The following is a 14,471-nucleotide window of genomic DNA, read 5'->3' as shown; positions in this document are numbered from 1 at the left end:
ACTTGAACCATTGACCTTCGGTTAAACGTGCCGGGGCTCTGCTGGGGAGACAGCCAACATATTGTAGGGATACATAGCTTAGTTGGTAGAGTGCCACTCCAGCTTGTTAATCTGGAGGTTCTTTGTTCAAATCCGGTTCTAGTAAACTTGTCTTTGTCCTAAAATAAATAAAAAAATCTAACGACTTTGGATTTAAGGCGTGCATGTTAAATTGTTCTGGTTTTGTTAGAGCAATTCTTGGCCGGTAACCATTTTGAGCAATAAGCCCTTTGGTCTTGTAGTTTTTTTTTTCACCCAAATTTGAGCCCTGCTGATCATGTGGTGGGTTTTTCCCAGCGTTGTTCTCCGAAGCTTCAGACTAATCAAGTAGAGTGCTTCACTCCAACCTGGGCCGGGGGAAAAATTGCTTTGCACTAAAAACAACACTTGTATCTTTCCTCTGCAATAGAGCAAACAGACCATTGATTAATTATTTACAAAATAATATGTTCAGTGACACATTGGAGGAGACACACAGTCTAAAGTCAACAACGGCTTGAACAAAGGGATGCCAAGCCAGCTATAGGCCCCCAATTTTTTTCTAATACATGGATCTATTGTATGGTGCATGTTGAACACTATAATGATAGCCAGTTCGTGTGGGAATCCTAGCAACTAAGTCATCAAACATAAATTATACGATATTAGTAACGTTATTTAATTGTGAATAACAGGTTCATTTACACATTTGAAATTAACATTCTGTGGGGTATCAAAATGATTAGGCCCAAATTTCACAATAACTTGCTAAGCGCAGAAAAAATATTGTTTAGCAGAAACTGGGTACCAGCCAAAAGTCTGTAAAGTTTACATTGCTGTGACTGATGCCCCACCCATTTTTTGTCTTGGTGTAAAAATTTGCTTAGCAGTATTTGCTGCTTGATAGCTTTATGAAATGAGGCCCTGTCAATTTCATTTGAGGAGTCATGATTTACTGAGTATAGTGGTACTTTTTTCACTAAGCACACAAAATGTCCATGTTTGTCTTTGCAGATTGGCACACCGTCACACTATTGAACTAGAGCTTCTAACTAGGTAAGTTTACTGAGAACGATTTCCAACAGTTTTCACTCATTTCATTTAATTTATTCTGGTTGTGAAAAACAATGCCTCTCATCAGAAAAGAGACTTATTGTTTTACTGGTGGTAGCCAAGACCCCAATGGCAGAAATCAAGGAAAGAAGCATTAATTTTTAGATGTGGTAAAAAAAAACACAAAATTTATTCTAGGGAAAGATCCAAGCAGTCAGGTAGGGAATGAAAACCCAACCTAGCGACCGGTGTGATTTCGAACCAGGGTCATAGAGATGGAAGACGAGGAAAGATACCACTATGCCAACCCTGCCACCCAAGGTGTGGTAGGAAAACCTATAGGGAAAACCCATACTGTCAGGGAGGGACTAAAATCCAATCCAAATAGTGCCCTGAAGGGATTTGAACCGGGGTCCTAGAGCTGGAAGGCGAAGAAAAATACTAATATGCCAACCAGACCACTCTGCTCAGCCCATGAGTTTTTTCTATCTAGACAGCTGCGCCCAATTTTTCATGGCACTCTGTACTGCAGAATTTTATGCACGATTCTGTGTACGGTAGCTGCAGAATTTCGCAGTAGCCAGTACAACAAAATAGGGCCTTCCCTGTCTGGAAGCAGCAATTTCCGGATTGACTCTGTTTGAGCTTGTAATTCTTTTTAATAATTATTAAGCAAATATTTGCTTCCTGAAATCTCCCTCGTTTTAATTGCTTTTTGGTTGACTAATAATAATCGCAAGGCAAAGTGAAGTAAATATTATTTTTTTAATGAAGAGGCAATTTCCTGACCAAGCTGGATGCCTGAGCAGCGACATTTCCTGGTGATCCAGTTTTCGCTGCACTCAGTTAATAGTTAATTATTAATAGTTTAGCCAGGGATTGGGTTTGGAGGGAAAATCCACAAGACTAAAGGGTCTGTTGCTAAATATGTAAACTGGCCCTGAATTGTTATTACAAGTCCAGAGCATAGTACAGTATGCATACTGTACTGTTTTTATCTGAACAAGCACTATGACAAAAGGTAAATAATAATAATGAAAACTTATAAAGTGCACAAATCCATAAAAATGCTCTGGCGCTAAAATACAAACACTAACATTAACATAGTATACAATAACAAACATTAAAACGTAAGCTTAAGTTGAGAGAAATCTAGAACATGTGGATGAATACAATTAATACAAATGCAATATTTAAGAAAAACATCAAAAAAGGTAACAAAAAATAACAAATCTTAAACCATTGACTCAATTGCCTGTTTGAAAAGATGTGTTTTAAGTTTTTTTTTTAAATTCGGTCAAAGAAATGGATGATTTAACTAGTGCAGGCAATTTGTTCCATAGACGTGGGGCAGCATGTGAGAAAGATCGGTCTCCCCATATAAGAGAAGATTTACATGTATCTCCTTCGTCTTCATGGGTATACATACTTTTTTACTCAATAAAATTGAAAGGTGTTTGACTCGAAGACAACAGTTTAACAGCGTTTTTGAACACAAAGACAGTGAATGTTTCACACCCCTAGCGAGGTTATGTTATTCAATTGAAAGCACTCAAGACTGCTGGAGTGTAACCCAGTCATGAGTTTACAGGGCCCAACACTAAAATAACTGGAAAAGTAAGACTCCCTGCTAAAACTATAACTGAGAATTTAAAGGTGTTTTACCAGACTTAAAGTCAACATTTAACACCAGTTGTTTTTGTTTTTTCAAATATTAAACAGTTTCAGGAAACAAGCTTTTTAGCCAACCAATGCCCAGCCAGGCCCGCACGATCAAAAGTGCGATACTCCGCCCGAAGAGTGAGACTCCCTGTTAAAACTATAGCTGGATCAGGACGACGTCCTCAAGATTTCTGTCATCATTGTGTGTGGACTTCGTGTATGGATGTGATGTCTGGTAACCAGACTCTAGTGATTATAGATGTCTAAGTATCGTTACTCACCGGGGATGACTCCCGATGATCAGCTAAAGGAGAAGGCGAGGGCGCTACAGGCATTAAAGGAAACCAATCCAGAGTTCAGGAAGAAACAGGTTGGTGGATTGTTCTTATTCGTACCACATAATAATCATAAAATAATAATAAATGTGAACATTCAAATGTAATAGCCTATTGTTCCTGGAGATTGCCTTGCCTTGCAATTGCCTAGTGTGACATGGCCCTTAGTCACCAGCATCCTTTCAATTGATTTTTGATTGATTTTTATAATTCTGAAGGGAGGAACAAAATGTATAGCTAACCAATGCCCAGCGAGGCCCCGCCCGATTAAAAGTGTGGGCTTTTTAAAAGGAGATGGGCTCTCATGTAGCCCCTTTCACCATGTTCACCGCGTTCACACTTGATCCTGCTAGGGGAAGGAGGATCTGATCTCGAAAGGGCGATCAAAGGGAGATAACCGGCTAGTGTGAACGCAATCAGGATCAGGATCAGAATAAAATTGTTGTTGTATAGTGTTGTAATACATGTAGCAATCACATCGGAGTGTTCCATTGGCAAGTACGGAACTGAGAAATGGGAATTTGTGATAATTTTGTATTTTTTCCCAGGTTATTTAAAAAAATATCACTGCTGTTATGATACATGAAGTCAAAACATTTAAAGCTTACTTTACAGTGTACTGTACTGTATTAAGTAGTCCGGAATACATAGCTTGTTGAAGGCCTCATCAGTTGAGTCCAAAACCCAACAATTGAAATCTGTGTAAACAGTGGTGGATTTCTACACTAATTTCTTATCACAATAAAAATAGTAAACTACAGCTAGTACACAATATACATATTTCATACTTAATAACCATAAAGTCTGACTCTTTAAAAAGCACAAAGAGTATTGTATTGATATATTATTTTAAACCATTGTTAGAACATGTAGTTTTAAAATTGGAGCGATATTTTACCCAAATATTTGAATCTGGGAAAGGTGAGGCATCTGAAAGCACACAATGCTACGCAACAAGGGTGTTTTTTCTTTCATTATTTTCTTGCAATTATGATGACCAATTAAGCCCAAACTTTCACAGGGCCTGTCTATTATTTTATAAATGCATGTTGGGATACACCTGGTGATGAGGATTCAGGGTCCCATTTCATGACTCTGCTTACCGCCAAATTCTGTGCTTACTGTACAGGAGCCGAATTACCTGCGTTAAAAACCCGGGACACTATTGGTATTTGACAAAGACCAGTCTTCTCACTCGGTGTATCTCGACATATTAATAAAATAACAAACCTGTGCAAATTTGAGCTCAATTGGTCGTCGAAGTTGCGAGATAATAACGAAAGAAAAAAACCCTTGTCACACGAAGTTGTGTGCTTTCAGATGCTTGATTTCGAGACCTCAAATTCTAAATCTGAGGTCTCAAAATCAAATTCGTGGAAAAATTACTTCTTTCTCGAAAAGTATGTCACTTCAGAGGGAGCCGTTTCTCACAATCTTTTATGCCATCAACCTCTCCCCATTACTCGTCACCAAGTAAGGTTTTATGCTAATAACTATTTTGAGTAATTACCAATAGTGTCCACTGCCTTTAACTGTGTAAGCTTAACGCCTAGTAATGTAGAGTATAGGGCCTACATGTACAGGACTCAAAATCGGAGGGAAATTCACAAGACAATCTGTCAGACCAGAATTGTGACTTGTTTTACTCATTTCTCAAAAACTACAGCACCTCAGTTAAGTAAAATTGTAAGGGAAGCTTTCTACCATCATTCAAACCATGTAAGTCTAATGTAAATCTGTGGACATTGTGTTTTGTGTCCTAAAAAAACAACCCAGACCCTTTATGGACACAAGTGTCATGACTTGGACTCGAACCCACACCCAGCTGACCAGAAACACCAAAGTTTGAATTCAGTGCTCTTCACCGCTCAGCCACAAACCTTTCCCTGGACCACAGGCCCAGACCAGTGTAAAACTCCAGCCCTGGCCTTGATTTGAGATCAATACTAGTGCCTTTTGTTAGGCAGTGGCGGCTCATTCATTCGCATTGTCGCATTAAGCAGGCAATCAAGACACTGTCATGAAAAATTAAGAATCCTTTATCAACGCAGGTCAAAATGTTAACGCTTCATCAGACATCACTCACCTGTATTGTTTGGTGGTGAACAGTGTTGACAAAAGCCCGACACCAGAGTGTTTTACTGCTTAAATGTCTCATAATTCCACACAAGATTTATGAACTCTTTTTAAATTTACTTACAATATGATTTCGACTCGTTCTTATTTCGCGGTGTACTGTGTATGAGTGTCTCTTTGAAATTTTTAATTTAAAAATGTTTAGTGTATTTTTATGTTTTAATATTTTGTATAGTGCAAATCGAGGTAATGGTTTTCATACTGGCTTGATGAATAAATAATTTTTTTGAAATACTTTTGCTGCATTTGTAATGACTTTTAGATCTGCTGTAATTGTTAGGCCTATTGTTTGTAATTTGCTGTAATCTTTATGGAATTTGTGTGTAATTTTCCCCATCGAACATCGTGGGATGGAGATGGCGCATAAGAAATTTTATAAATTGTTAAATTATTGAGATTGCAGGGCTTGTAGTTTTTAAACGTTTTTTACTGGACCAGAATCTCTTTTTGTAAGACCAGAATAAAAAATGAAGAAAAACAAATTATAAAAAGCTTAACATAGAAACTGTTTTTAGTGGAAAAAAAGCTGTCTGGAAGAGACAATTTATCTGCTTTGTTGTATAAAGGTAAGTTATACTTCCACACTCAACAGAATTAAAAGATACATGTACTATGTAGTCCGGAGTCTGAGAAACAACATGACCAACGGACTGGTCTTATCATGAGTTTACAAGCCCAATGCTAAAATCTCATAATAAATCACAGGAAAATTAAAATGATTTGGGGTTGAACAAAACAAATTTACTCGAGCGGGATTTGAACCAATGACCTCCGGATTAAGATGCCATGGCAGGGCTTTACCACCTGAGCTATCTAGCCCTATGTTGGCAGTCTCCTTATTTTGTCATTATCTTTGTTCAGCGTTGCAAATCAGAAGCCATTCCGTTAAAACTGCCATATAGCCAGGGATTACTCCCAAGTTTACAGGAAGCGACAGCCTGGGGATCACCTTTATGGGGTACAACATTTTATTTCCGATATCTTATTCTTTGTAATTGTATTCTCTGTATTCTTAGCTTAGCTGCAACAAAGCAGAAATTGTGTGCTGACCCTGAGCTGAGTGGAGAATGGCGATTGTCATGACAGAATTCTGCAGTAGTCTAAATCTGCAAATTTGAGTAAAGATACTAATCGATTTATAAACCAGTGTTACCAGTGTGACATTATACACTGCACCTCCAAACGGCAATCACATGTTGTACCAATCAGTTGAAGACTGACCGTCACTAATTAACAGTCACTGAACAATCATACTAACTGCAATTACAGTACATTGTCTAAAAGATCAGACATTATTGATTCCACATACTGTACTTGTACATGTCCAGGGTTCTCCCCATAGATTGTTTTTTTTGACAAGAAGGTGCTGAATTAAACCATATTTTTTGTTAGTTCTTTCCCCAGCGCATTATAGGCCTAGACAATAGATAAATTACCGTCATAATCATCTACAGGTTTCCAACTAACGTCCAAGTAACCTGTTAAAACGTCATCTAATCAGGTGGTCGCATTGTTCATGCTTTTGCAGGGAATAAAATTATGCTTCGACCTTCAAACCACCATTTTAATTGCAGCAATCTATAGTACAATGTAATAACTTTTTACATCGTACTATAAATTGCTGCAATCAAAATAGTGGTTTGAAGGCCAAAAAAATACTTTTGAAAGACATTTTAACTTGGGTAAGATCCCTGGCTTTTTCTTCTTCTTATCGCGTCCACACACTAGATATTGTGTTTCAGCCAGAAATGAACACAGTTCGTAGCAATATCCTTGTACTGGCTAATGGCAGTTTTGTTTGCACGGCTTCTGATGGCAAACATACATGTAGGGAGACCATCAAGGTGGTTTTTATGCTCTCTGTTCCCCAGTCTCATTTAGCTAGCAACGGGAACAGGGGTTTTTCGCACAGCACCCAGGCCCTGGAATTCAATTCCTAAAAAAACCTCAGGGAAATACACAACATCTCCCTCTTTCAGCAGCAACTGAAGACACACCTGTTCACACATGCTTTCCCCACCATTTGAAAATTTCCTCCTTTCCATCTTGACCAGTGCCTTTAAATGTTTTATTTTATCAGATTCAGTGTGGCTTTACGAATTCTGTCTTGCTTAATGACACAAGTGTCACGACCGGAACTCGAACCCACACTTACTGATCAAACACGAGAGCTTAAGTCCATAGCTCTTAACCGCTAGGCCATGACACGGCACAAACATTTTTAAGCCTTCCACTTACGGTAACTCTGCTTTTTGAAATGGTTTTACAGCATCACCTGAGCATTGGCACCCGCAATGGTACCCCACAGAGGAGTCCCCCTTCACCCATCCTGCCTGGCTATAGACTCACCTGGTCACAGGAGAGGAACAGACTGGACAAGGAGAAACAGAAACTACAGGAGGAACAAGAAAGGATCAAGCAGGCCAGCAAAAGATGGAGTTTACCCTCACCTTACGAAGTGTTAGGTAATGTAAATAACACTAGTAATCCTGAACTCATATTAGCCCTTTATTACACCCGAAGTGTACAATTATCAAAATTTGCATTTAAAGGCAGTGGACACTATTGGTCATTGTCAAAGACTAGCCTTCACAGTTGGTGTATCTCAACATATGCATAAAATAACCAACCTGTGAAAATTTGAGCTCAATCGGTCATCGAACTTGCGAGATAATAATGTAAGAAAAAACACCCTTGCCACACGAAGTTGTGTGCGTTTAGATGGTTGATTTCGAGACCTCAAGTTCTAAACCTGAGGTCTCGAAATCAAATTCGTGGAAAATTACCTCTTTCTCGAAAACTATGGCACTTCAGAGGGAGCCGTTTCTCACAATGTTTTATACCATCAACCTCTCCCCATTACTCGTCCCCAAGAAAGGGTTTATGCTAATAAATATTTTGAGTAATTACCAATAGTGTCCACTGCCTTTAAATATTAGACAGACACATTATATTTAAACAAGTTTAATAGCATTCCCGCAAGCAATATTCCCTCAAGTAGCTGTTTAAAGGCGGTGGACACTTGGTAATAGATGCGTTTTGAGCTGGGAAGTGTAAGTCACATGGGCAATTGTGGTTTAATGTTTAAAATATAAAAAAAGTTAAGAAATAAATATCTGATGATTTATTGTTTTCAGATCCCATTAGCAGGAGACCATACAGCGATGATGGAAAGACAAGATGGGAGGCGGACATTGCGGACTTTGTCCTCAAAACCCAAGAGAAGATTCCAGACATGATCCTCAACCTCAAAGAAATGAAGTAAGTTGCGACTTTTCCAGATTTTCTTCCCTCGCTTTAAAAACTATCAAACGTTATTGGGAATATTAAAATTAAGTGATGAGATTGAAAGTACAACCAACTTAACAAATTAACGAAGAAAACCTGAGACTACGACTTAACCTCTGTTTTCACTTTCTTGTGAACAATTTAAGAGTTTTGCCCAACTGATGTTCATCGGTTTTTCTCTGGGCCCTCTGGTCCTCTTTCGATCTCTGGCTGCCGTCCGTTGGTACAGGTTGATGTTGAAGGCTGCCAGAGGCCTTGATTGCCTGCAGCCATGTTGTTGCTGCATCCTTCGCAATTCAGCGCCCGTAAGGATGATTAGCCTCCAAAATTATTATTATTTCATTTTATCACAGCATGCAAAAGAAAGATCTCATTTTCCTTTGTGCCGGTAACTCCTCGAGCCGGGCTACGTCCCGTTGCCTTAGATCTCAAGGGTCTTTCTCAGGATCCTCGCTGTTCCCAATAATTATTATTATTATTATTATTATTTATTTTTTTTAATTTTATTTTTATCATCGAACCTATTCTTGTTAAAGGAAACAGGTGCAGACGCAGAAGACATATATAGGAGATGTTTTATTATCCGCTCCTAAAACTTACAAACCATGGCAGATGGCTGACTATTACATGGTAAGTTCAGAAAAACAATCCAGGTTTGGTATTTACACTGAACCGCAAGTCATAGGGTTTAAGCAGGACATATTGCTCAACAAAGTTTCTGCTAAGCAAAAATGAGCAGGGTACCAGTCACAGTTTGTACAAGTGACATATTATTTTGGCTGGTAAATTTATTCTAGTAAGCAAACTTTTGTTGTGCTTAGCTTAATTTCTGCTTGAGCAGATGATTTGTTTTAGTACCTTGTTATAGCTAAGCGAGATGTTTGTGCTTGAGCAGCTCTGTAAAATTGAGTATAGATTGCATCTCTTACAAACTAATCTGCTTAGTGAAAATTGGGCCTGGGACCAGTCATAGTGTCCTGACTAATAGTTTAGCTGATAATCAGTCTCTGCTAAGCTACATGTAGACCAGTCATACACTAGTGTACTGTGTAATGTTTCAGCTGATAACTCTGTCTCTGCTAAGCTAGATTTTTATTTTGTTTTCTTGGTGTTGAAGGTGAGGGATTTATTGATGGATCTTCTGGATGAGGTTGTGGAGAAGAGCGAGAGTAAACCAAAGCCCAAGACCTTTGAAGACGGTGTACAACAGTATCCTTGTCAAAATAAACCCTAATAAGAAGGTGTGCACAAAAGAGTGAAAACACAAATGTTCATTCATGGTTACTCAAAGTAATTGTCAGCATACATGTAAAAGCTTACTCGGCCAGCTGAAGGAATGTAGGTTTTGAGAAAGAGGTCAATTCTCACTCAAATAATAAAAGGCTTCAGCTAAAGCCTTTTATTAGACAATACTTTTAAAAAGAAGATAACATTACACAAATGAAAAGATGGGCTTGGTGAAAAAAGCTACCCATGAAATGTTTTTGGATTGAAATGCTGTAGTTTAGGGGCATTTACAATCATAAACAGTACACAGTCCTCAAAGCAGTGGCGTAGCCAAGCAGAGAGGCGCTTTGTTTTTTTACCAAACGACATTGCAATATTTTTTTCCCCTTTCTGTCAAAATTGGCTCTTTCCTTCAATATTATGTTAAATCTATATTAATTTTATTGTGTACCCCAGATGTGGGGCAACAGATCTACGGATCATAGTATGTATTTGCTTTTGTTGTCCCTTGCCCATCTTGGGGTATAATGTTGTCAATGTATTTTGTTTTGTACTGTTATGGCTAATAAAATAATAATAATAATAATAATAATAATAATAATAACGCATAATGAAATTGGCCTTTTCATTGCAATGTCGTTTAAAAAAAAAAAATTTGCAGCAGGGAGGGGGAGTGGGGTGCTCTTGTCAAAATGCCCCTCAACTATAGTAATTCCTGTTTGAGGTTTATCGCTCAGTGAGCGTTTTATTCATTTTTATTTTTAATCAATGTCATTCAAAATGTGTAATCGGTTTTTCACTCTTTTCTGGCGACCCAAATAGCCGACCGATCTCAAACTTCTACAGATTTGGTAGTTTATGTAATGGTGATTTACATAAAGTGCCAGCAACTGTTCAGTGAGCAAATACCAATTATGCAATGTTCCTTTAAGCATAAGAAGCTCTATGAAATTGGGCCCTGGTAAGTGTTGATTGAAAACTACTGGGTGGGAAATGAATACAGTCTGCCACCACAAGCAGACAATAACATGTCAGACCCTTGATACCCATTGTGTTCTACTCTGGAGTTACCAATAATGATGAGGCAAGTCAAAAACTCATTATGTTTTCATTGATGGTTGATGAGGCAGCTTTAATCATTAGATCATTTGCTTAATGTGACAAGCAATTTGGAACAATTGATTAAAGGCAGTGGACACTATTGGTAATTACTCGAAATAATTATTAGCATAAAACCTTTCTTGGTGACGAGTAATGGGGAGAGGTTGATAGTATAAAATATTGTGAGAAACGGCTCCCTCTGAAGTGCCATAGTTTTCGAGAAAGAAGTAATTTTCCACCAACTTGATTTCGAGACCTCAAGTTTAAACTTGAGGTCTCGAAATCAATTATCTAAACGCACACAACTTTGTGTGACAAGGGTGTTTTTTTCTTTCATTATTATATCGCAAGTTCGATTTTCACAGGTTTGTTATTTTATGCTTATGTTGAGATACACCAACTGTGATGGCTAGTCTTTGACAATTACCAATAGTGTCCACTGCCTTTAATGTGACAAGCAATTTGGAACAAGTGATTAAGAAACATCAATCAATGTTGACGAATGATGGAGTCATAAATTGTTAATTTGTTTAATGGGCTGGTGTGGGATTTGTAGAAAAAAAGGTCAAAATTATATAAACTTACACATAATGCTTGTCATTTGATTGGGTGGAATAATGCGACAAGCAATTTGGAACAAGTTGTTAACAATACATTGTTAATGACTAGTTGAGTCATTGTTATTACTATTTTTAAAATTAAATTAAATTTGGTTAACCCTTTGGCGCCCAAAGCGCTCGTTAGCGACCAGCATAACACGTCTAATTGGACTTTTATAAACAGTCATAACTTAAAAACAACACCCCTCATATAACGTCTTCATTCGGTTGTTTAGAGTTATTGTTGTATTTACATATTTTAAGATTGAATTATTTCAATGGTTCCTAAAACCAACAGACCCTTTAACACACATTGGTGTATGGGTTAATCCAATAAACAAAAACTTTTATAGGCGATGCAAATTAAAAGTTTTTTCCAAACCTTGCTCCTTTTAAGGGAAGGTACACGTTTGGTAATTTTCAAAGAGGAGTCTTCTCACATGGTGTATCCCATCATAACCATAAAATAACAAGCCTGTGAAAATTTGGGCTCAATCGGTCATCGAAGTTGCGAGAAAATGATGAAAGAAAAAACACCCTTGTTGAACGAATTTGTGTGCTTTCAGATAGGAATAAAAGACTTCTAGCTAGAAGTCTTTTATTATTTTAGTGAGAAACTACCTCTTTCATAAAAACTACGTTACTTCAGAGGGAGTTGTTTCCCACAATGTGTTATACTATCAACAGCTCTCCAATGCTTGTTACCAAGTCAGTTTTTAAGTTAATATTTGTTTTGACTAACTACCAAACGTGTACCTTCCCTTTAAACAAGATTTGTTGTTTATCAAACTCAATCAGTTTTACTGAACACCAGCTAAGTCTAGAAGGACTTTTTAAATAATAGAACTAAAGTGAGGAACTAAATCAAGACTATTCCATTAAATAGGATGGGGTGGAGGGAAGGTGAGGGTTGACAGTGTAGATTTGCATGTGTATAATAATTCCCTGCTTCATCAATAACTGATGCCCTAAATCTGCAATTACTTCGCATTAGTGCTGATTGTAATCCTGGACTACTGTTTCAGGCAGGGTCATAACAATTCATGATTGAAAGCGATTGAGGGACTTTTTAATTCCATAGCCATAGAATAACAAAAGGTGCTTTACGCTCTTTCAATTTCTCCAGCAATTTAGAGAGTAATATGCCCATGACCTGGGTGATTTACGCTAAAAATAGTGTGTGTTGCATAAAAAAAATGAGAAAATAGAATTAGCTGTTGCATACTGTTTACCAACCAAAAGGATCTATGGTATAAGCGCAAAAGTCTCTGATAGCCTGTTATTTCAACCCTAGCAGCCTTTGTTGAAGTCAAAAGGAGCTTTTATTCTGAATTCATAAATACCCCAGACAGTTTCGCTATTCCTATTGGTTGAGAGCGCGTCACGTGGGGGTGTTTAAACGGCTGATAAAAGACACAGCTAGAGCTGTTTAAGACCAGCTTGCTTCGTGTGTTGGGCACGCAAGCTCATGTACACCTTAACTTACACGGAACGCAATTCATAGCTATTAGTTACATTGCGTAATGTGTGTGTACATACGCGTATTCACACCACCCCCCTGCAGACAAAACATTTTCGCAAACGATTTTGAAAATTTGCAAAGTTCGCCAAATTGCAAAGGAAACTAGTGGCCGATTGTCTCAAATTGTGAAGCTGTTTCACCTTTTAACAAAACGGCATTTATGAATAGGAATAAAAGAGTAGTGACTCGTTCAAAAACGTCCGTTTAAACCTTGCAGGGTCATGGCCATGCGATAAAGGCCCTTGCCTTCGGCTACCCTTTTATTCCCTTATTTACATGTAGCCTTAAAGAACAAATCTGCTGGGGTCGAAAGGTTGGGTTGTTAGTGAAGGCATATGTTTGGTATCATTCCCAAAATTAATGACAATAAAAACTTGAGAAGTACTGCAACTTTCAGTAATATAAAACATTTTGGGAATAATTTTTCTTTGCAGTAATGTGGTTATGGAAAGATATCATCTTTTCCCCAAACAAATTTGAATCTGAGAATCGATATTTTCAGATACATTTCCAGATTATGTATTACATTTACACATTATTCTTCTTGCAATGAATATAGATTTTTGTTGATATCTCAAAAACGCTACCACTTTTTGTAATTAAAACTTCTTGGATGAAAACAATCTAACGGTTTAAAAAACCAAAGGTTTATGTTGCCTCTTAAAGGTAGTGGACACTATTGGTAATTGTCAAAGACTAGTCTTCACAGTTGGCGTATCTCAACATATGTATAAAATAACAAACCTGTGAAAATTTGAGTTCAATCGGTCATCGATTTTGCGAGATAATAATAAAAGAAAAAAACACCCTTGTCACACGAAGTTGTGTGCGTTTAGATGGTTGATTTCGAGACCTCAAGTTCTAAATCTGAGGTCTCGAAATCAAACTCGCGGAAAATTACTTCTTTCTCGAAAACTATGACACTTCAGAGGGAGCCCTTTCTCACAATGTTTTATACCATCAACCTCTCCCCATTACTCGTCACCATTAAAGGTTTTATGCTCATAATTATTTTGAGTGATTACCAATAGTGTCCACTGCCTTTAATACATTTTTTAATTTAAAAATAAAGTACAGAACTTGTCAAAAGACCTTAATGCGCAATGGCATCCTTTGACCTTGTTGCCCTCATCTAGAGGTAAAGAGAAAGGCACTCATTGTGCTGTGTGCCATGCTGACATAGATTATTGATTCCATTGTTTCGATCATTGTGCCTTTTACCTGTAAGATGGCAGCATGATGACGTCAATTTGGTTTGTTAGTACAAGTAATGAATGCATGTGTGATCATATTGTGAAATCTAGTGGACTATTTAGTGTCTGGAAAAGCCAGATTTCTACAAGCAATTACGATCTGCGACGATGCACGGTGTTGTAAACCACACATTCACTGTAGATCCTTGCCTTTTGAAATTATGTTTTTACAACTACACACAGAAAAACATGGAAACTACTGTATGTCCACCCTCACAATCTGAAAATTCTATTAACTACACACAGAAAAACATGGAAACTACTGTATGTCCACCTT

General features: G+C 37.6%; 1 protein-coding gene across 2 annotated transcripts in view; it reads left to right on the top strand.

The window, feature by feature from the left end:
* Positions 1-14,471, top strand: part of LOC117298815 — a 41,666-nt gene that overhangs the window by 8,307 nt on the left and 18,888 nt on the right. For both annotated transcript variants that reach the window (XM_033782151.1, XM_033782150.1), the window contains exons 2-7: positions 1,033-1,074; positions 2,794-3,103; positions 7,474-7,669; positions 8,342-8,465; positions 9,029-9,122; positions 9,610-9,701. In XM_033782151.1, coding sequence (XP_033638042.1) covers positions 2,993-3,103; positions 7,474-7,669; positions 8,342-8,465; positions 9,029-9,122; positions 9,610-9,701 — 617 coding nt within the window. In that variant the 5' untranslated portion in view covers positions 1,033-1,074; positions 2,794-2,992. The remainder of the gene's footprint in view (positions 1-1,032; positions 1,075-2,793; positions 3,104-7,473; positions 7,670-8,341; positions 8,466-9,028; positions 9,123-9,609; positions 9,702-14,471) is intronic.

Source organism: Asterias rubens, chromosome 13 (assembly GCF_902459465.1).
Source record: "Asterias rubens chromosome 13, eAstRub1.3, whole genome shotgun sequence".
NCBI classification, from domain to species: Eukaryota; Metazoa; Echinodermata; class Asteroidea; order Forcipulatida; family Asteriidae; genus Asterias; species Asterias rubens.
This window is presented reverse-complemented; position numbering and strand designations above follow the sequence as displayed.